Source organism: Stegodyphus dumicola, chromosome 2 (assembly GCF_044657685.1).
Source record: "Stegodyphus dumicola isolate Sdum_Otavi_A_Nest chromosome 2, ASM4465768v1".
Taxonomy (NCBI): domain Eukaryota; kingdom Metazoa; phylum Arthropoda; class Arachnida; order Araneae; family Eresidae; genus Stegodyphus; species Stegodyphus dumicola.
Genome location: NC_140769.1, coordinates 92,841,789 through 92,863,404, shown reverse-complemented (window position 1 = coordinate 92,863,404; position 21,616 = coordinate 92,841,789). Strand labels below are relative to the sequence as shown.

At 33.0% G+C, this 21,616-nt stretch overlaps 1 protein-coding gene across 1 annotated transcript; it reads left to right on the top strand.

Moving 5' to 3' along the window:
• The first annotated feature begins 989 nt into the window (after positions 1 to 989).
• Positions 990 to 5,304, top strand: LOC118180237 (uncharacterized). The gene is made up of 3 exons (XM_085810200.1): positions 990 to 1,140; positions 1,881 to 2,028; positions 4,851 to 5,304. Exons 1-3 carry the CDS (start codon positions 990 to 992, stop codon positions 5,302 to 5,304), a joined length of 753 nt encoding a protein of 250 aa, XP_085666326.1.
• The last annotated feature ends 16,312 nt before the right edge of the window (positions 5,305 to 21,616 follow it).

Below are 21,616 nucleotides of genomic sequence, written 5' to 3'. Positions count from 1 at the left end.
TTCGGAATTGTAGCAAAATCGGATAATTTGCGTCTGTAGCGAAATATCCATCCTTTAGTAGCAAGATCGCTAAATCAAAATAGCGGTGAGATGAGCAGCGTAGTTCGCTTACTATTGCTGAAAGCGATTAGCGAACTGTTGACTCAAATTCTGACATCCTTTTCTCACGTAATATAAAAGTGAATATTTTGAAATGGCGTACAAGAAGAAGATAATGCTAATTGTTGTGTGTTTCAAAGTACTTCAAAAAGTTCGAAATATTTTGAAATAAATTTCCACAAATTTTGCATCTAATGAAGGAAGTCTTCCTTTGGATTCAACATTCTTGCTTGTCGGAAAGAGCACTGGAGTGCTACTGATTGGAAAACTAGTTGCATCATTATATTCGAATTTTCGATTCGAATTTTCAATATATATAAAATAAAAAACGAAAAATAATATGTATCTACATCATTAGAAAATACTCTCCTGTTACTAAAGACACTCCTGTTACTACTCCTGTTACTAAAAACATATATACTTTAAAGGCAGATAGTAGGTGACCAACGGCGATTGTCAGCCGCCAGTTTGTGACTTCACGATCTCGTAGTTGGGCTTCTGTTTAAGAAGGTGTTGGCACTGGAGTGCTACTGATTGGAAAACTAGTTTCATCATTATTAAGAATGTATGTCTTTTACGTTTACTTTACTTTTGGTAAATATAATTTGTTACGTGAGTAGATTTCATATTTTATGTGTGTTATTTTAATATTCGAATTTTCGATTTCTGTTCGCTTAAGGCCCGTTTACACTAGCGGAACTTTGGTCCCAAGAAGCGTAAGCTAACGTCCTAAGAAACGTAACCTAAGTCGAGCGGTTAATCTTCAAAGGGAATTGACGTAAACCCAAGAGATGGAAAATTTTAACTCCGAACCTATGAGATGAAAGCTTTGGCCAATCACAGACGTACAAACTATCACGAGGGTTTTGTTGATGCTTTAAGCGAAAAACATGGCGGAAGATTTGACTACGTCTGACTGCAAATTAATTGCAGAAGTACAACAACATCCGATTTTATGGGATAATAGAAAAAAAGAATATCGAATGAAAAGAGGACAAGACGTTGCTTGGCTACTGGTTGCCGAAAGACTGAACCGAGATGGTATGTATCCATTTATTTATTTTTTTGCTCCTTTCGGATTGCAATGTGCTCTCTTTTATTCTAGTTCTCTTTCGACTAACGCAATTGTTCAAGTACAAAACAGGTTTATTAACGATTACACGATAAAAATTTGTTGACATATATTAAATTATAGCATTTTGGAACATTTCTGAAAATCTGAGTTTTATAAAATTTAAATAAGCTCAGTAGATGGATTTTTTTAAAATTAAAGTTTATTAACTGCTTTAAACTGTATCTAAATGTACACTGTTCTATGAAAATTATATGCAGCAACCTTCAATTATATATATTTAAAATTTTTCCCAAATTATAGCAATTCAAATGATTACATAATTTCAGCTATTGTCTTTACATTAGTTTGCTCTTCTTTTTTGCAACATGTTACTGAAGGCTTATGAGAAGAAGAAAGTAAAAGTAGTAAGTGTGAAGATCAACAGTAGTAAAAATTTGATTAAAGTTTTCCTCCTCAATTTTCAGAAATACATTTTCTTCATTTCTCATGCAAATGTTTATTCCGAAATACATAAAAAATCCCTAAATATATAAATATCCATATATAAAAATATATAAGATCCATATTTCATTTTCGTATGGATACATTTTGAATCTCATATAATTAATATAATTGTTTGCATAAAGTATTAATAATTAAACAGTAATTAATTACAGTGGTTGAATTAAAATTTCGGCTATATTTTTTTTAAATTTCACAATTCAAGAGGTTACTTACCGGTGGCAGAATCTGCGTAAGCAATATAGCCGAAGAAAAACAAAATGCAAAAGTGGAGCTAGTGCAGAGTCTGCAGAGCAGCAATGGCATCTGATGCCCCAAATGTCATTTTTGGATCCATGTATCCGCCATCGAAGGTAAATATTCAGAACCAAATTATTTAGTTATGTTAAATATAAAATGATAAATTTTCATATTAACAAAATACAATCTTACTTGTTAGTAGTCTGTAATATTATAAAGCATAAATGGATTATTTGGAGTTATCCTAGGTTGACTAGCAATCAAAAATTGTAACTTTATTGATATAAATTTATTAAATATGTTAGATAGTCACATATGTGGATATAAACCAATTTACTTAAGAAATTCCTCCCCTTAGGCAGATAGACCTTATATGCTTTGCCATAACTCAAATTCTATACAAATATTTATGCTCTGGAAAACAAAAACTTCTCCTACACAATTTTTTTTTACCATTTATTGCCTCATCACTCGTTATGAATGGTTTAACACCTTGTAAATGTGTTATAATAAAACTGTATTACACATTATAGTTTTTTTCTAACGTGTTTGGGCCAACTGAAGTTCTTACCCATAAAAAATGTTGTAGAAACTTTGCTGTTCTGTACTTTTTTAATCTTCCCAATTAAAAATAGGCCAATATTTTTGCAATGTAAACTTATTAACAAAGTACAGCATATGCATAATATAAACAAAGCACTTGCTCTTTCCTTTGAAAGCTGAGTTTCTAAATATTTTAATGAGGACTCGTCTGTATATATATATTTTTTCTTTTTGTGGCCAATTTCTTTTTATAGTTTATCCCTCTATAGTTGATGCCCATATTTCTGTACTCACACAGCTCAAAACTGATGTGTTACTGACCATTTTGATGTTCAGAAGTTAGTGTTTGAGATTATGCATACCTGCTTTAATTTTATGAAGTTACTTTGCACTTAACACATAAAGCCTGGGATTAATTATCATAATGTATACCATCAGATCAAGGAGTTGTGCTTAAATTATTACATTAATTCATAATGAAAATAAATACAAAAATATATATGAAACTGAATTAAAAAATGAAGTTGTAATACTTTATTACTGAATTAACTGTTAAAATCTTTCATGGCATGAAATTTTTCAAAACAGTCTCCAAAGTATAGTGATCTTTTTTTTATTTATAGAATGTGAAATGTGTAAGCCAAGATTAGATAAAATTTGTCTTAAACTGTAAGATACAAAAAAATTGATAAAATTCTCTTGTGATTGTGTTTCTATAAAAAGAAATAAGAGTTATTAGTGGCTCAATATTTTCATTTATTATGTAAGGGCTTTGTATGCATATTCAAAATTTTTTCAATGAAGGCAAGAGATTCTTCTTTTTCATCTAAAATATTGATTTCTTTATAATTACTATATATACTATATACTTTATAATTACTATACTCTTTATAAGTCATTTAAAGTAATCTCTGTTTAGGGCATACTACATTATTGTTACTGTCAAAAACACTACTGTCATCACAACTGTTAAATTGCAGCCTCCAATAGTAATATTTACATCCATGTTATTTAACTCATAATCTCGCTGATCTTCACTACTATAAATTTGATTTTCTATGGCATTAATATAAATAAATGTTACATTATAAATAACATTTATTTGGATTAATGAGAAGGATGAAACTGTTTGTGCTGAGATGACAGATTGTCATAATTTTAATCTGAGATGCGATTCCACGTCCAATAATCTGTTCCATTTTTTCGTCTTAATGTCTACAAATACAGTCAAATACCGAAAATCCGCCAACTCCTGAAATCTGCGTTGCCTCTCAGAATATAAGCATTCAGTTTATATTCTGAGTTTCTTGGTTTCGGAAACCGCAACATTGAGTACGAAATATCGAAGAAAAAATACTTACCGAATAATGACGTCATAATAACTGAATAATAATGAGTCATAATGGAAATACAAAATTATTGACATAAAAAGTTTAAGAAAAAAGTTAAGTTTTTTTCCTTCTAATCTGCATCGAGGTAAAAAAGCAGACGATTCACTCTTTGTTCAAGTTCACGATCGATTCACTCTTTGTTCAAGTTCAATAGACGATTCACTCTTTGTTCAAGTTCATGATTCACGTTGTTGTATTTTCTGAGCTTTGTTATTTCACGAGATTGTTTAGTGCTGCCTTTTTTTTATCCAGATATTTTGTGGATAAATTAAGAATATTTTAAATTTCAGCCCTTGTTAATACAATGACAGATTTAATGCATATAATAAATTATTGCAGTAATGTATGTAATTTAATTAAATGTATCTAATACACCTTATTTATTTTGACCATACATCGGAAAATAAATTATTCATGTCATTTTGCCTTCTCCATATTTGTACGATAAAATTATTAGTGAGTAAATATGACAATTCGGTTGTATATTGCAGTACAAAAGATTCAAAGAGTGATGATGATTTCACCCCTCCCCATATTTGATAAAATATTATTTTAATTAAAAGCAAAATGTGATCCAGCACTGCTCCAAGAACGTAATGACTAGGAATTACCCCATACAACTGGATGTAACAAACTGTATTTTTTTAGAAATTATTCTTGCAAATATTAATAAACACAAAAGATTATGTAAGAAAAGAATCCAATGGGATGTTATAATTCAAATTAACAAAAAAAGCTTTTTAGTTTCAGGTAATCACACTGAAGCAAGAAGACTCTTGGTTTACATTATTTTTCATGCTAAATTTTAAGATCTATTTAAATTGTCTGCAGTTCATAAGTAATAGAAATTAAAAAATGAGCTATTTAATGCAGTAACAAATAAGATTCTAAATTTGCTTATTTCACTACCTAATTACTTTGTATCACAAAATAATCATTAATGTATTAAAAATATTTTTCATATGCATTTGATTTTTTTTCCTTGTTTTCCTTCTAAACAGGACACAGACAAACTTTCAAGGAAACAAAGAATTCGAGGAGCTTAATTTCACAGTAGAATCTGTTGTCTCCGAGTCTTCAGATAATATTGAATATCCGACAGAACCTGAATATGTGGAGTCATCTGCTATTCACGTTATGCCCTCATGTGAATCACCTTTATCACCTGCATCAAGCTCCAGACAAATCTTAGATAACACTAATTCAAATAATAATGATGAAAATACTCCTAGAGGGAAGAAAAGAAAAAAGAGAGAAACAATTGAAAGTTCATTGCTTTCTGTTATTGATGAAACAAATAAATATTTAAAAAATCACCATCGATGTGAAAATGATGATGATGATGATGATAAACTATTTTTATTGAGTCTCCATAGTGATATGAAAAAAATGACTGATGAAAAAAAATTGGAAACGAAAATACAATTTTTACAAATTATGGCAAGAAATAAATGAAATTATTTGTACATAACACTAATCAGTTGTTTTATTGTTTTATTTACATATTTCATAAATATTTTCAAAAAATAAATTTACACAATAAATGCTTTCCTTTCTTGCCATGGTACTGCTCCTTCTGCAGAAAAATATTCACAAAAATTATCTCGAACTGCAGATGCAGCACGGGATGAATTATTGGCCCCTAGACGGCCAAGAGGTTGCCATGTAAATTCTTCTGTTCTCCACATACCTTCTTTAATGGTGGCATTTGAAAGAAGAGAATCAGCAAAGTTCACTAGACAGTATTTCTTAGCTGCCTTTCCCAACTCATTTTTCATTAAGTAATTATGAAGGCAACAGCATGCCAAAACTACTTTATTAGCATGCTCTGGGTTCAGGGCAATTTGAGTACGAAGTACTCTCCACCTAGACGCCAATATGCCGAAAGCATTTTCAACGCACCTCCTTGCTCGAGAAAGTCTGTAATTAAAAATTTTTCTTTCATTCGACAGAAATTTGCCAGGATAAGGGCGTAAAATATTTTTCCTGAGTGGAAAAGCCTCATCTCCAACAAATACAAAAGGCAAAACTCGATCACTATTTAATAATGGTGTTGGATTTGGAAATGAAAACAAAGTTTCACTAACCAAAGCTTTACCTAGTGAACAGTTACTGAAAATTCCACCATCACTGATGCGTCCATAGTTGCCTGAATCAACATAAAGGAAAGTGTAACTAGCATCTGCCACTGCCATTAGGACTATGCTGTTATAGCCCTTATAATTATAATATGTTGATTCAGCTGACGGTGGAGCTTGTATTCTGATATGCTTACCTACAAGAAAAAAAAAGCAACAATTATTAATTGCCTAAAGAAAAATAATATACACTTTAATGATAAAAATTAATATAAATAATTTTGCCAATAATAAATTCAGTTCTTAAATTAGAAACTTGCAAAAAAATTCCTTTTTATATTAAAGTTTGTTTTTCATTTCACACTTTCATTTATTTATTATGAAACAATTCCAGTCTTTTGATATTTTAAGACAGCTCATATATCAAGTTAGATGATTCTGCAATATTTTATATTTATCTTTAAAAAGAATCTTCATTTGCCTAATTTTAATATAATGCAATTTTTGTATTTCAAAAGTGCTCACTGACAAATAAATATGGAATGCAAGACATAATACATACCATCGATTGCACCAACACAGTTGGGAAAATTCCATTTATATTCAAAACCTTCTGCTATTACAGCCCATTCATCTGATGATGCTGGTATAGGCATAACCAGTGGCTGTAAGACTTGCCATATGACATCACAGGTCTCGCGAATAATATGTGAAACTGAAGATTTAGAAACACGGAAAGTGTATGCCAGGTCTGTATAATTAGTTCCAGATGCTAGAAATATACAAAAACATTCTGAATCAATAATTAAATTTTTGCAGTTTTAAAAACATGTATAAAAATGAAGAAAGGGCAATCTGTAGCAGTATGCAAGTTTTAAAAAAGGTTCTTTTTTGGGGGGGAGCTCAGTTTCAAAGAGATTGCAATTTTCTTTCTTATTATTAAACCACAGAAAATAAATGCTTTATTTATGTAACTTATTTTGATAAAATTATGTTCCTATTCATAATTTTTTAAATGCATTACAAATTTAAAAAAAAAAATATGAATTTTAAAAAGTTCAATTAGACAGAAGTATAAAATGTTCTGACAAGAACATTAATTTTCAATTATATATACTACACAAAACTGGAATTAGATGTAATAAAGACTTTCAAATAGAGCTGGTGCCAGAGCATATGCAACCAGGGTGACCACACCAGATGGCAAAATTATTAGAATTTAGGAAGGAATCAGGTGGCAGAATTTTGGATTTGTGGAGTTTGCACCAGGCGGTAAATTGTCTAGCGTCGACACTGCTTTCAAAACAAATGTATATATTTATATTTACCTTAAACAGATGGCAAGTCTCAGATGCTGAAATTGATTTCCTAAAACGTGTTTCTTGCTTCTGTAGTTTATCTTGCAGTAAATGTAGAAGATGATCATATTGTTCTCCCTACATGTAAATTCAATAATATTATACTTATGAGTAAATTGAACACCAGAACTATATTTAATTATCTAATTAATATAAAAACAAATACGAAATAGTTTATATTGTGCTAAAATGATTAGCCAAAGTAAGAGAAAATAATTTTGTCTTGAAAAATTGCTTGAAGTATAATCTTACTATTTCTAACAATTAACACTTTTAGCGATTAATCGCATGTTATTAACAAAAATAACATAAACTCTATAATTAGAAATGATTTCAGCCTTCTGTGAAGATGATTACCTTCAACATGATTATTTGATTATGCACCACACACTAGGGTTACCTGCCTAAAGGTAACCCTACTAACCTAAATAAATGTCATCAGGAAGATTTTTTAAGGTAAACTAATTTACATTCATATCTTGGACAGATATGCACAAAATGCCTATGTTATAAACCCTTTCATCAGGTATTGAACAATTAATGTTCAGTGTTTTTATTTATTTAGCCACCGACGAGATATTATAGCAACCTTCAGAGAATATGGTTATCTGTGATTGTCATTACCAATGTTTGTTTATATTCTCAGGAATACTTTTGACTATTGAAGGTGCTCAACATGAGGGGCATCACTATATACTATATTGCCGAAATATATACTGTGTTGCTGCAACTATGATCAGTGAAAAATATTCAGTTATTTATCTTACTAATTTGAAAAAATAAAATATGATAATTCTGATTAAAAGGAAAATTACTCTCCATTTCAATTTCACTCTTATAATTGCTTAATTTTTCAGGTAGTAGAATTTCATTAAGTAATCTATTTTGATACAATTATTCTTACATTCTTTTGGAGGTAAAGTGTTTTTCATCATATTACTACAATATTCTCCAAAAATGATTTTTTAAAATATTGACATGATTTAATTTTGTTGCTCATTTGTCAAATATAAAACACAGGTGGAACAGGAATGCAGAAAATCTTTTAAAAGCAAGTCTTTTTATGGATCTCCCAAATTCTCTAGAATATATTACTTAAAAGCCTAATTATTTTATATTTCTGGTTCTACAAAAGTATTTTCATGACAAAGTGAAGCAATACTAATAAAATTTATGACAGTAATAATTAAAAAATCTACGGATACAGAATGCTGGGTATTTTCTAACAGAGGAACATATCCTAATACACGATAGTGCATTAAAATGTTGACTGTCCAACATCTGGCACATCTAGTAGTTTTACATTATACTCCATCTGATATTATGTTTCATTAAGGTAATCGAATTATAAATAACCTTCATTAATAATGCGCTTAATAAACGAATTAAACTAATTAGTTATAACTAATGCTAGTCCATAATTATATAAAAAATAAAGGCTAATCTTTGGAATATGGTAACAGGTAGTTTGGGGACATTTTGGTAAGGCGATAAAGGTTACTAGCTAGGACTTTAGCAGTGTACATGGATAAAGTCAAGAGTGTGCGCAATGCCATTTTTGTGCAATTCTGAGATGTTTTTTTCAAGTGAAAATAGGTCGACGTGTACATGGATGATACCGTGTATGTGCAATTCTTAAAAACGCGGCAAGCAGTGGGCGATTCTGCACTTTCTCCCAATTTCGCACCTAATCTTCGTCATGATTAAGCACTTTTGTGTCATAAAAATTCTAGCATAAGCGTAATTCGGCTAGCAGATTGTTGGAATAAAATGTTGAGTAAAAAAAAAAAAAAAAAAAAAAAAAAAAAAAAAAAGCCTTTACTTCGTGAAAACAAAATGGCGTCCCCCCCCCAAAAAAAACTAGCAGGTTGCTGTAGCAGGGTTGGTCGCCAAAAAATTGCCGAGTTACCATAATACAAAGATTAACCAAAATAAACATTGAAATAATTCATTTTGTCGGTAATTAAATCGCAATGTAATCATTAATCCTATTTCCTTAGTATAAATTACTAAGGGAAAAAATTACTAATTTACTGATATATAAAAAGAAATATTTGACAGTCTTTCCTTCAATTTTTACTTTCAGGTTTTGCTAAAAAATAAAAATAACTTGCCGTCATTCGAGTATAATTGAAAAATAATTCTGGGTACTTCTGCCTCAGTGACGGAAACAATGCTGCATGAGCGGAATACGTATCTCGCTCTTGAAAAATTGACCGAACCCATTCCCGCCTTGGAACACAAACGCTTTTGTACAGCAAATACATACATATTAAATTACTTCTCAAATGCATAACGCGCTTTCTTTCTTCAGCTTTTTTAACTTTAGACATTCTACCGCAAACTTTCGACATTGTATCCCAAAATAGGAAATATTGCCCATGCGCAAATCAAAGCGACTTGATTGGTTGGGGGTAGTAATTCTTAGGCTTTGAGACTTACAAGTGTACACGGGTGGGATCCTTGGGAGTAACAACTTAACGTTAGCGTACGTTTCTTGGGACCAAAGTTCCGCTAGTGTAAACGGGCCTTTTACGCGTCAAACTATTACGCTACCAGCGGACTCTAAAGAGACTACTATATTCTAAAGTATTCATTTATTTAATAAAACATCACTCAGGTAAAGACACTCCTGTTACTACTCCTGTTACTAAAAACATATATACTTTAAAGGCAGATAGTAGGTGACCAACGGCGATTGTCAGCCGCCAGTTTGTGACTTCACGATCTCGTAGTTGGGCTTCTGTTTAAGAAGGTGTTGGCACTGGAGTGCTACTGATTGGAAAACTAGTTTCATCATTATTAAGAATGTATATCTTTTACGTTTACTTTACTTTTGGTAAATATAATTTGTTACGTGAGTAGATTTCATATTTTATGTGTGTTATTTTAATATTCGAATTTTCGATTTCTGTTCGCTTACGCGTCAAACTATTACGCTACCAGTGGACTCTAAAGAGACTACTATATTCTAAAGTATTCATTTATTTAATAAAACATCACTCAGGTATATAACATACAATTAATCTTCAATAAGCCTAACTAACTACATTAACAACACATTTTCCTAATTCTATGAATTGCCCTGCTGCCACTCTCAAGAAACCAAACTAACTATTAATAGTGGCCAAAAGTAAAATTATAAGTATAATTTAAGTATAAAATTAAAGGAATGTAAGTACAAAATACAAACTACATTGTTTTGAAATCGAACAATTTCGTAGTTTATAAGCGTTTTCAAGAGGGAGATTATAAATTCAGTCTATGGAAAGTATGCGAGATATTTATGTCAGTTTTAACGACCGTATTGTTTTTATTAAGATTTCTTATTAACAAAGTTATGTGAATTTCAAGAAAGATATACACTACTCGACATTGAAAATGCAACACCAAGAAGGAGTGGCTCGAAAATTTATACGTCACCGAGTTATACGAATGATGTGAAATACACAGCTCTCCAAACCATGTTGGAAATTCTCCTTCTGCTAAAAATATTCCAAAATTCATCCCTCCTGCTGAAGTTGCACAAATAATTAAAAACCTGAAGCCGAGTAAAGAGCCGGGAAACGATGGAATAACAAACACTGCGATCAAAAAACTACATCCTAATATTGTTTGTAAATTAACAAGCATTTTAAATGCATATGTGTTTCATTCCTACTTTCCAAAGAAATGGAAAAGTGTTAAAGTTGTTCTAATCCCAAAGCCTTGTAAAGATCACGTGAAACCTGATGGTTACTGTCCGATTAGTTTATTATTAGTGCTTGGAAAAATTTACGAAAGGCTATTACTTCCTTGTATGCAACCTTATCTTACTTCATTTGAACCGGAGCAATTTGGATTTCGAGCCAAACTTTCGACTACTAAACAAATTGTATCAATTTGGATTATGGAGTTTGCTGGCTCTGCGCTCTCTGATGAACAGTGTGTTGCTCTTCTCATGCTAGACATGGCGAAAGCATGCGTATGGCATGAGAGACTTATTTCTAATCTCATCTCTCGTCATTTTGACAGAGAACTGCTTCTTACGATTCAGTTGTTCATCGCTAACAGATCATTCAGTATATGTGTTAACTGTGCAAACTTATCCAAAAGATTTCTTTTAAGAGGTATTTCACAAGGCTTGGACCAATTTCGTATCTATTTTTATGCCACAGATTTCACGTAAATTCGACAAAATAATTCTATTTTAGACTGCTATACGGATGATACCGCCTTAGCGGTGAATGTGACCGCAAATGGGAATCATGCTGTCGGCAAACATCAAAACTTCATTCCCCAAATTGAAAAATGGTGTGCACAGTGGAAAGTTCAAATCAAAGCGTCCAAATCACAACTTCGGATTATTCTCAAACGAAAAAGGAATGTTCCGCTCAAAAAAGGACTTGTGGTTTGAACTTATATAGAAACTTTAAATACTGCTTAATATCGTTTTATTTGTTTTTTATTGTTTTGAGAATGGCAACAAAAAGATTATTCAATTTTGTTGTTCTTGGAATGGCAACAAAAGATTGCTGCTGATTATGTTCTAAAGCAGCGCTGTCCAACTTATCATAGCCCGCGGGCCATATTTTCTTCACCAAGCATTTCGGGGGCCAGGAAGGTTGATAAATGAAAAGTCAGTTTATGTTAATTAAAAAATATTTTATTTATATTAAAAAGGAAACCTTAAAATATTCGTAATATATTAATGAGAATATTGTGGCCGTAATTGTTTAGCAACAACATATTTTATGTCCACATCAATATTTGTTGTGGCAAGTCTAATTATATCTTCAAGAGTGGAATCTTTCAAACTGTTTCTATATTTTGACTTTATATATTTCATATCGGAGTATGCACGCTCGCAGATACATGTACTTCCTAACATTGATACAATTTGAAGTCCAAAATCTCTCAATTTTGGATATTTCTCTTTATCTAAAAATTTGAATATTTCTATTCTAGTTATTCCACGAGATGTAAAAAATGGGTCAGCCTGCAGGTCGCATAATTCTATTTGATATTTAAGATCAACGGAGTTGATATCAATATTAATTGGATCACAAAATAAATCAATAGACGGTTTAAGATCATCAAATTGAGAAAAACTTTCATTGAAATCTGTAATTAGCATATCCAATTTTGGTAGAAATATTTTAAAATTCGCTTCTATATTACATTCCTTCATAGATCTCTTTGCAAGATTCAAAATGAAATAAATTATTTTGCTCCAAATTAAACCTTAACAATTTTAATTTGTTTCTAAATTCAGTAACATATTTATATACAAGCAACACACATTTTGATCTTATCCTTGCAAGGATTTATTCAAAATATTTAAATAATTTAAAATGTCCGTTAGGAAAGCAAGTAAATAAATAAAATTTTTATCAACTAAATTTGCTGTCAAATTTTCATCGACGGCAATTTCTGTGAGAAAAAGATGAACTTCTTTTCGAAGTGTAAAGAATCTCCTCAAGCACTTTCCAGCACTTAACCAACGAACGTTACTATGCAAAAGCAGATCCCCATACTCAGTTTCCAATTCATCCAAAAATGTTTTAAATTTTCTGTGTGTAAGAGACCGATTTCCGCCGCGAATTAAATTAGTAATTTTGCAAACCTTGTTCATTACGTCTTTTAGTTGTAGGGATAAACCACATAATGCCTCCTGATGGAGAATACAGTGTAACATACAACATGTTATCCCTTCGTTTTGCAAAAGTCCTGGGAGCCCAATATTTTTGCCCTCATAGCTCTAGCACCGTCGGTTACAATAGCAGTGCACTTGTAAAATCCGCCATACTGCTCTACTGAACATTTTAATAGTTTGTAATCTTCACCTTTTGTTGTTCCCTGTAATGATTGCAATTTTAAAACTTCTTCTGAATAATTATAGTTTTCATTTACAGTTCTTATAAAGATAAGCATTTGAACACTGTGAACACCATTCCAAACACTGTGATTAACCATTCTTTTTCAGAATAAATAAATAATCTGTCTCCCAGCGATCTTGAAATTCTCGATTTTCGAGATCTATTTTTCTTTTATTAGTAGCAATCATATTCAATAATTATTTTAATTATTAAATAATTATGAAAGTAAGTGAATAATATTATAACACAGTCACCTCTCAACAAATTCTAGACAAGACTGCACTCGCACGATTGTATGAATCAACCAAATAGCGCAGGGTAGTGTGCGCATCATGTGCGCCAACCATAGATAAACAACAACCAACCACAAATATAATATGTGGCGCCAACGTTGAGCCAACCATCATCAGACGTTAAACGGATTGCTGCTGTATTCAGCCAGGTTAAATGAAGTTACACAAACTAAATAGTACCTACTTTAAATTCAAATTATATTAAAATTTTCACATAGTAAAATAATTTTAATATTAATAATAATAATTTGGTAACATAAATTTATTCATAGTAAAATGTACTCGTGGGCCGAAAAAGAATTTGGCGGGCCGAATACGGCCCGCTATCCGCCAATAGGACAGCCCTGTTCTAAAGAGTTGTTTACATTTGCTAAAAACGATAATAAAGTTTATTTTTGATTTAAAATGTGGATTAACGTTATTTGAAGAAACGGAGTTCTAAGTATAAAGATTAATTTGGAGTCAGAGCCAATAACTGGTAACTTGGAGTTTTGATTTTAAAGTGAATATGTCTGAAGACGATAAAACTATCACAGATCCTGCACTCGAACTGTGTAAAGTAGGTGTCAAAATTCCTCCATTTTAATTGGATCGCCCAGAAATATTTCTTTTTTTTTCCCAAGTTGAGGCTCCGTCTGAGATAAATGAAATTGTTTCGGAACGAAACAACTATTTAGTATCACAGTTGGAACCCAAATATATTGAGAACATCTGGGATATCGTAACAAGTAATTCCGCTACTAAATATTCAGAATCTAAAACAAGGCTTCTGGATTTATTTAAGGAAAGCGAAAGGTACTCGAATTAAAAAACTTCTTACAGGAATCGATTTAGGCAACTTGAAACCCAGTCAATTATTACAAAAATTAAAATCTGTTGCAACATCGGATCTGTCCGAAAGTTTAATTAAAACGTTATGGTTGGAGAAATTGCCGGATTCTATGCGTAATATGATACTTGTTAGTGACGATTGGCGATTATGTCTGATAAAATTTCAGATATGACGCCTTCTAAAGAGATTTGTGGGGTATCAACTGCTCGTAATTGCTCAAATACATAACTGTTAATGAAAATTCAATCCCTTGAATAGCGAATTGCCGAAATGACTGTTCATCATATATCGGGACCACGATTTAGAAATAACTCTCAATCCCGCAGACGATTTCGCAGTACTTCTACGAAAAGATGTAATTCTAAAGGAAAATACTGTTTTTATCATTTCCGTTTCGGTAACAAATGTCATCAGGATAAATGTATTCAGCCATCAAATTGGTCAGCTGATAGGTCATCCAATCAGGGAAACGACAATGCGCAGTAGAAGAGACGGCAAGCTCTACTGCCGAGAATGTTCCAGAGTGTCGCCAATTTCGCCTCTTTATCAGAGATAAAAAATCGAAAGTGCATGTCTTAGTGAATAGCGGTGCAGATGTTAGCATTTTACCTGCATTAACACAATACAAACAATCCGCGGATTTCAAGTTAAATGCAGCGAATGGTACCGAAATCGAAACATATGGGATAAAAATGTTAACACTTGATTTGGGAATTAAGCGTGAATTCTAATTTCCATTTATAGTGGCCAAAATTAATAAAGGAATTTTAGGAGCTGATTTCCTTAACAAATTTAAAAATTAATAATTCATTTTCATGGCAAGAAACTGATTGATGGAATAACTCAACTAAAGGTAACTGTATTTGATATATTAACTCTCGCCAGAAATTATACATTTTTAATACAAGTACGATCTTTTAGATTCAATTTCAAAAGGAAGCCTATTAAAGGTAACTTGTGTCAACATGTCATTCTTAGCTAGGAGTAAAAAACAGGATTTAAAAGTATTAGCAGAAGAGTTATGTTTAACAGTGAAAACTGAATTTAAGATTGCTCAGTTGCATAAATTGATTACTGAAAGTCCCGGTTATGATGAGGAGTTTACTCGAGAACTACTGGCTGCAATTAGAGAAGAAAGGGAAAGAAAGGAAGAATGCGAGAGAGAAGAAAGAGAAAGAAGAGAAGAACGCGAAAGAGAAGAAAGAGAAAGAAGAGAAGAACGCGAAAGAGAAGAGCCTGAAAGAGAAGAGCGAATTTGAGCTACAGAAACTTCAGTTGGAAGCAATTGCTGCCACAGCACAGCCGGTAGAAACTACGCAGTTACCTGAGCAGCCTTTAAAAATAAGAATTCACGATGTCATTCCACGTTTCAACCCTAAAGAGGATGAAATAAGTTTATTTCTGGTGTTATTTGAGCGTCAAGATAAATTAATGAATATACCTGCTGAAAATCAAGTGACTCAACCATCATCAGACGTTCATTGCTGCCTCCTGACATTGTTCAGCTTATTGCTAGAGAACCAGAAGATGACGCCAAAAAGTATGAATATGTAAAAACTTTACTGTTACAACGATTTAAATTGAGGGTGGAAAAATTTTGACAATTATTTAATAAAAACCAAAAATCTATTGAAAGTACTACTGAAAGGTATGATTTCTACTATGAATTAAAGATTTATTTAGAAGGATGGCTTAACGGATTAAACATTAAAACTTTTGAACAGCTAAAAGATCTCATGCTTGTTGATCAAATTAAAAAGCGTACTTCTCCTGATTTCAAAGAACATTTTATGGATGAATGGACAACCATAATTTCACCTACTGAGATAGTTAAGAAAATTGAAAACTTTGAAGATGTGAGAAAAACAATAAAACCGAAATTTTCTACCAGTCAAACTGAGAGATTTAACAAAGGATCCTTTAAACGTCGTTCCGATAATTTTGCGAAAATAAGCATTTTGATAAATGGGATGATTCAAAATACCAGAAAGATCACCGACAAAGAAGTCAATTTCAAAATAAGAAACAAGAAAATTTATATGACAAAAGATATCGACCACGTTGTTTCGAGTGTGGATCCTATGAACATTTTAAGCCTAAATGCCCTCGCTTAAAACCAAAAAGGTAAATTGCGTATCTTCGAATGATGATTTGTTAGAGACATATAAAATTAACGGTTTAGTCAATGGGTATGAAATGCCTATTCTTCGAGACACAGGAGCCACTGTTGATGTTACTTCTCGAAAATATATAGATAACGCAAAAATGACTGGAGAAAATGTCTGGGTACAATATCTTTTAAATGACCATTTAGTGTGTCTACCGTTAGCGGAAGTTGAAATTAATTGCGAACGTGGTCATATAAAGACAAAGGCAGCTGTTGTTACAAATGATCCCGGAAGATATGTTGGGTAACAAAACTGCACAATTGTTCAAAAATAAATCATTCTTAAATTTAGAAAAAATAAATGCGGTTTTGACACGATCTCAAGTAAAGATCGAAGCAAAGAAATTGAAATGGAGAAACTAGAAGAACGTACGTTTATTGAGGCTGACGAAGATATTTTACCTCAAGCTGATGAGGAAGACAAGGAACTTAAGAAAGTGATTAATGTTAATTCAAAGGAATTAATTGAATCTCAGCATCAAAGCAGAGATGTAGCGTCATTGCTTAACGAAGCTAAAAATGAAAATTCCAGCAAGGCAAATGATTTCAAAGTAAAAGAAAACAGATTGTTGGTGAAAAGGAGTATAGATAAAAAAAAAGGGAAATGAAAGAGAATTAATTGTTATTCCTGAAAATTATAAGGATCAAATGCAGAACTATACATCTTTGATACAGAACCAAACAAATACTAGTGCTAAAACTCACGGTAATTTGGTTAATACTCACCCTCCTAAAAGTCAAGCTTCTGTCAATGATTCACAAAAGTCTGATAAACAATCTAAACGTTCATCTCCTGATGAGAAAACTGAAGTTATTGATATGGAAGTTGGCTCCCCTCATTTACCTGCTGATTCATCGTCTGTAGATAGTGTGTGTGATTATTTCCCTACAAGTTTCCTAGTTCCTTCTTCTCCAAAAAGTGAAGATGTGTTTGACAGTTTGTTAGCAGCAGACCAAAGAACTTCTTATAAAAGAACTCATGAAGGTGCTTCTAGAGCTGAGAAATTAAAAGTACGTTTAGAACCTAAGCTCGTGTCAGAAAACTTAGCAAAGAGGCATAAACATGATAAAGGATACTCAAAGTTGCCACATTCAGTGAGAGTGCAAGTAGCAGACAAGAACAAAGGTTCATCTCGCAAAGAGCAGAAACTATCTGACAAGAAAGAACTGACAAAATTAAACGATTTTCAGTTAAAAGTTCTAGATGACTTGTTAAGTTTTGGAGTTGAGATGAAAAAGTCAAGGAAAAGTTTTTAAAGAAACTGAACAGACGAGAGCGAGTTGTTGAAGAAGTAAAACTGCCACAAAAACATCTGTCACACTCACCTGATTTCAATAAGGAGTTTATTTTGCAAACTGATGCTTCAAACTCTGGTATGGGTGTCATTTTAACTCAAAAAGATGAACGAGACAATGAACATCCAGTATTATACCTCAGTAAGAAGTTTACAGAAACTGAAAAAAAGAACTCTACCACAGAAAAGGAATGTGCCGCCATAATATTTGCTTTAAAGAAACTTCAGTGTTATTTAGACGGGCTTACTAAATTCCTCATCATGACCGATCATAATTCCTTAGGTTGGCTCAAAAATAATGTAAGTCTAAATCCACGACTTATGAGATGGGCACTAGTACTACAACCCTACAATTACACGGACGTTCATCGAAGTCGTAAAAACCATAAAAATGTAGACGCATTAAGTCGTACTCCCTGGCCTGATTAAATAATTTGTTTCTGTTAAACATAGAAAATGCCGTGGTTCGCAAAGCAAATATTTATTACTGAGATATGCAGAGTAATACGCAGAGTTACATGCAAACAGAGATAAGCATAAGCAGAGTAATACAAGCACTAGCACAGATAAATAAGTACAAGTAGAATAGTACTAAGCAGGCAGAATAATACTAAGCAGCGATAAGTGGTTACAAAGGTTATATATATAACTTTACAACAGATCATGGTTTAACAAATCATAAACAAGACACAATAACTAACCAATCAAAAGTAACATACAGAATGAGATTTAAGTTTCAGAATAACTCGGACCTGGCTGAAAGCTAATGAATGTTTCGGACTTGACAGAAAGCTATACTTCCTTTTAACCAGTAAGAATGCGATTACAAATATCTCAACAGTTTCTCTATATAGATAAAAAATATTTTGTTACTTCCTCTCTTCCTCAGTGTATGTTATTATTGTTACGAAATGTACAGGCGCGGTAAGATAGCTTCCCCGCAAAGCAGGTTTAAGGTTGCCATAAAATGGCAAGGAAAGATAAAGTTGCCACATTTGGCAAGAAATCACCCATTTGGCGGCAAAATTGGCGATATACCATGGACCCGAAGGCTATATAAACACTGCTGGTTCGCAGTCAGTTAGTGTGTGTGTGCCTCGTCTAGAGTGCGAGTTAGTTAGTATCGAGTTGGTGTCTCGTCTAGTGAGTCAATCCCTGCGGAGTCAATCGAGTTTACAGCCGAGCAATCAAGTGCCGAGTGGGTCGTCGAGTGCATCGAAGGAGTCTGTTAGTGTATCGCGGTTAGTGCATCGTCGAGAGAGCGTGTTGAGCTCCGGAAACGACTGAACCGAAGAGTTCTGGGAGCTGTGCTCGTGTGTCGTCAAGTGCATCGCGAGTTGTAGGATGGAGAGTCTCGAGAGTACGTGGAGTTCCGAGAACGACGAAGCAGAGTCGGGAGCTGTACTCCGGAAAGCAGAGTCGGGTGCTTTGCAGGAAGCTGTCTCCACCGTGATAGTCTGATAACTTGAAGGCTGTGTCGCTGATTGTTCCAGCTTGTTTACAGTAGATCTTCGACGACTGTAAAAAGTGTTATTGGAGCTGTCCTGATTAATGTGTGTTTCGATACTTCATCAAGTGTCGTCGTTATTCACTCCAAATCCACACAAACCCCATACGAACGTAAAGGAAGAAAATAACGTAACAACTGGTGTCAGAGGAAAAAGAAAAACGTAACATTATGTTATTTCCTGTATTTCAATTCTATATTGTGCTGATATTGTTGTTTTGGAAAAAAAACTTGTTATTTAATAAGTAACTATATTTACTTTTGAAGTAGCAACGCCATATTTGCATTATGTAACGTGAGAAATTGTTTTAAAAATTAGAATTCTGAAGTTTTTAGCATCTAGGAGTAGTATGAAAGTTTTGAATTTCTGCAAATTATCTTTCTCGGTGAACTAGAAATAAAATTTATGTTCTAATAAGAAGATTGCCTGTTTTGTCAATTACTGCAAAATACATTACACCATCTTTGACACACAAGCACTGGAATTCTTAGGTTATTTAATTACTTCTCAAGGATTATGATCTTTACCTGACAAAGTCCAAACTATTGTTAGTTACAAGCTTTTAACAACCATTGACGAACTCAGAACATTCCTAGGCCTTTCTAATTTTTATCGGCGATATTTAAAAAATGCATCAAAAAACCAATCTCTCCTACGCGACTACCTTAAAGGAACCAGGAAAACGATAAACAGAAAATTCAGTGGGCAGATGAAGCTAAGTGAAGCTAAGGAACAGTTTCAGCGATGCAAAGATTATTTAGTCAATACAACACTCTTATTATTCCCGAGTCAGGAATTACCTCTGTCAATATATACAGAAGCTTTCAGACTCAAGAATTGGAGCGGTACTTCAACAATTTGAAGAAAACGGATGGAAACAGTAAAAATCCTTTCCTTATTTCAATACAATGGATATTGAACCTTGTAGGAAGAACAAAGCTAAATTTTCAGTATGAACAAAATACTTTTATTTGAATTTTAAAACAGAACCCCCCCCCCAAAAAAAATAAATGCTGCAGCTCTTAACTATCAAAATTTTAAACTCTTAACTACTGCAGTTAAAACTCTTACAACTGTTATTATATTAAAATCTTAAACTCTCTAAACAAAATATATAAAAATCTTCCGAATCTTCTTCTTATTGCTACACTGTAAAATGCAATTTCTTGTCCTATTATTTATATTTCACGTTCTCTTTAAGTCACGATCTTTACAAGTCATGATCTTTACAAGTCACGATCTTTACAAGTCCTCCCACAAGAAGCACATTCGTCACCGTAGAGACAATGCTGCTCAGAGTTCATTGAGAGAGAAAGAGTTAACAGCTAACCTTGACAAAGCATCAGCATTCCCATGTGAACTTCCTTTGCGGTATGTCACAGTCATGTTATACCGTTGTAACGCTAAGGCCGAACGAGACAGTTTAGCACCATGAGGGGCGCTTTGGGTCAAGTAGGTGAGGGGATTGTGATCAGACACAATCTGCACTTTGGCACCGAAAATCCATGTGTCTAATTTTTTGAAGGCTTCGATGACACAAAATGCTTCTCGTTCGATGGTTGACCATCGTTGTTGACAGAGCGTTAATTTCTTGCTGAAAAATGCTATGTGCATTTCTTTGCCATGTTCGTCGTTTTGAGCTAAACACGCTTCAATTGCGAAAGCAGATGCATCCGAAGGCTTGCTGATGTCCGGAGTATGCAGAGATGGCATTTTAATCAACTCTTCTTTAAGTTTGTTGAAAGCTGCTTATTTCTCAGAGTCCCATGGAATATTATTTGGAACACTCTTCTTTGTAAGGTTTGTTAGAGGTAAAACAATCTCAGGAAAATTTGGGATATAATCCCTATAGTAGCTTGCTAGCCCTAAAAGACTTCTGACTTCTTTTTTAGTGGTAGGCTTAGACAGATTTCTGATGACTTCTACCTTCTCAGGATCTGGAGAGTGAGTGCCAGAACCTATTATATGTCCTAGAAACTTCACGTGACTCTTTCCGAAATCACACTTTTCTAGATTTGCGGTTAGACCTGCGTTTCTCAGTGTCTGAAACACTTGGTCGATGTGATAGAGGTGGCCATCCCAAGTTTCAGAAAATATTGCCACATCATCAATATATGAACGGCAGTAGTTCTTATGGCTTGCAAGCACCTTATCCATTGATTTTTGGAAGGTACTTCCAGCATTTTTCAAACCGAAAGGGAGAACTTTCCATTGGTAATGGCCGGAATGTGTGATAAATGCTGTGTAGGGTTTAGCTTCTTTTTTCATATGAATTTGCCAATATCCCTTGGTTAAATCGAGAACTGTTATGAATTTGGCTTTCCCTATTTCGAATAGTAAATCTTTAGCAATCCTCATCGGATAGGCGTCCGGAATTG

Excerpts from the sequence above, each read along its gene's own strand:
- LOC118180237 (XM_085810200.1), top strand. The coding sequence starts at position 990 with ATGGCGGAAGATTTGACTACGTCTGACTGCAAATTAATTGCAGAAGTA. Across the intron at positions 1,141-1,880 it reads CGAAAGACTGAACCGAGATG|AGGTTACTTACCGGTGGCAG; the intron begins GTATGTATCCAT and ends TCACAATTCAAG. Across the intron at positions 2,029-4,850 it reads CCATGTATCCGCCATCGAAG|GACACAGACAAACTTTCAAG; the intron begins GTAAATATTCAG and ends CCTTCTAAACAG.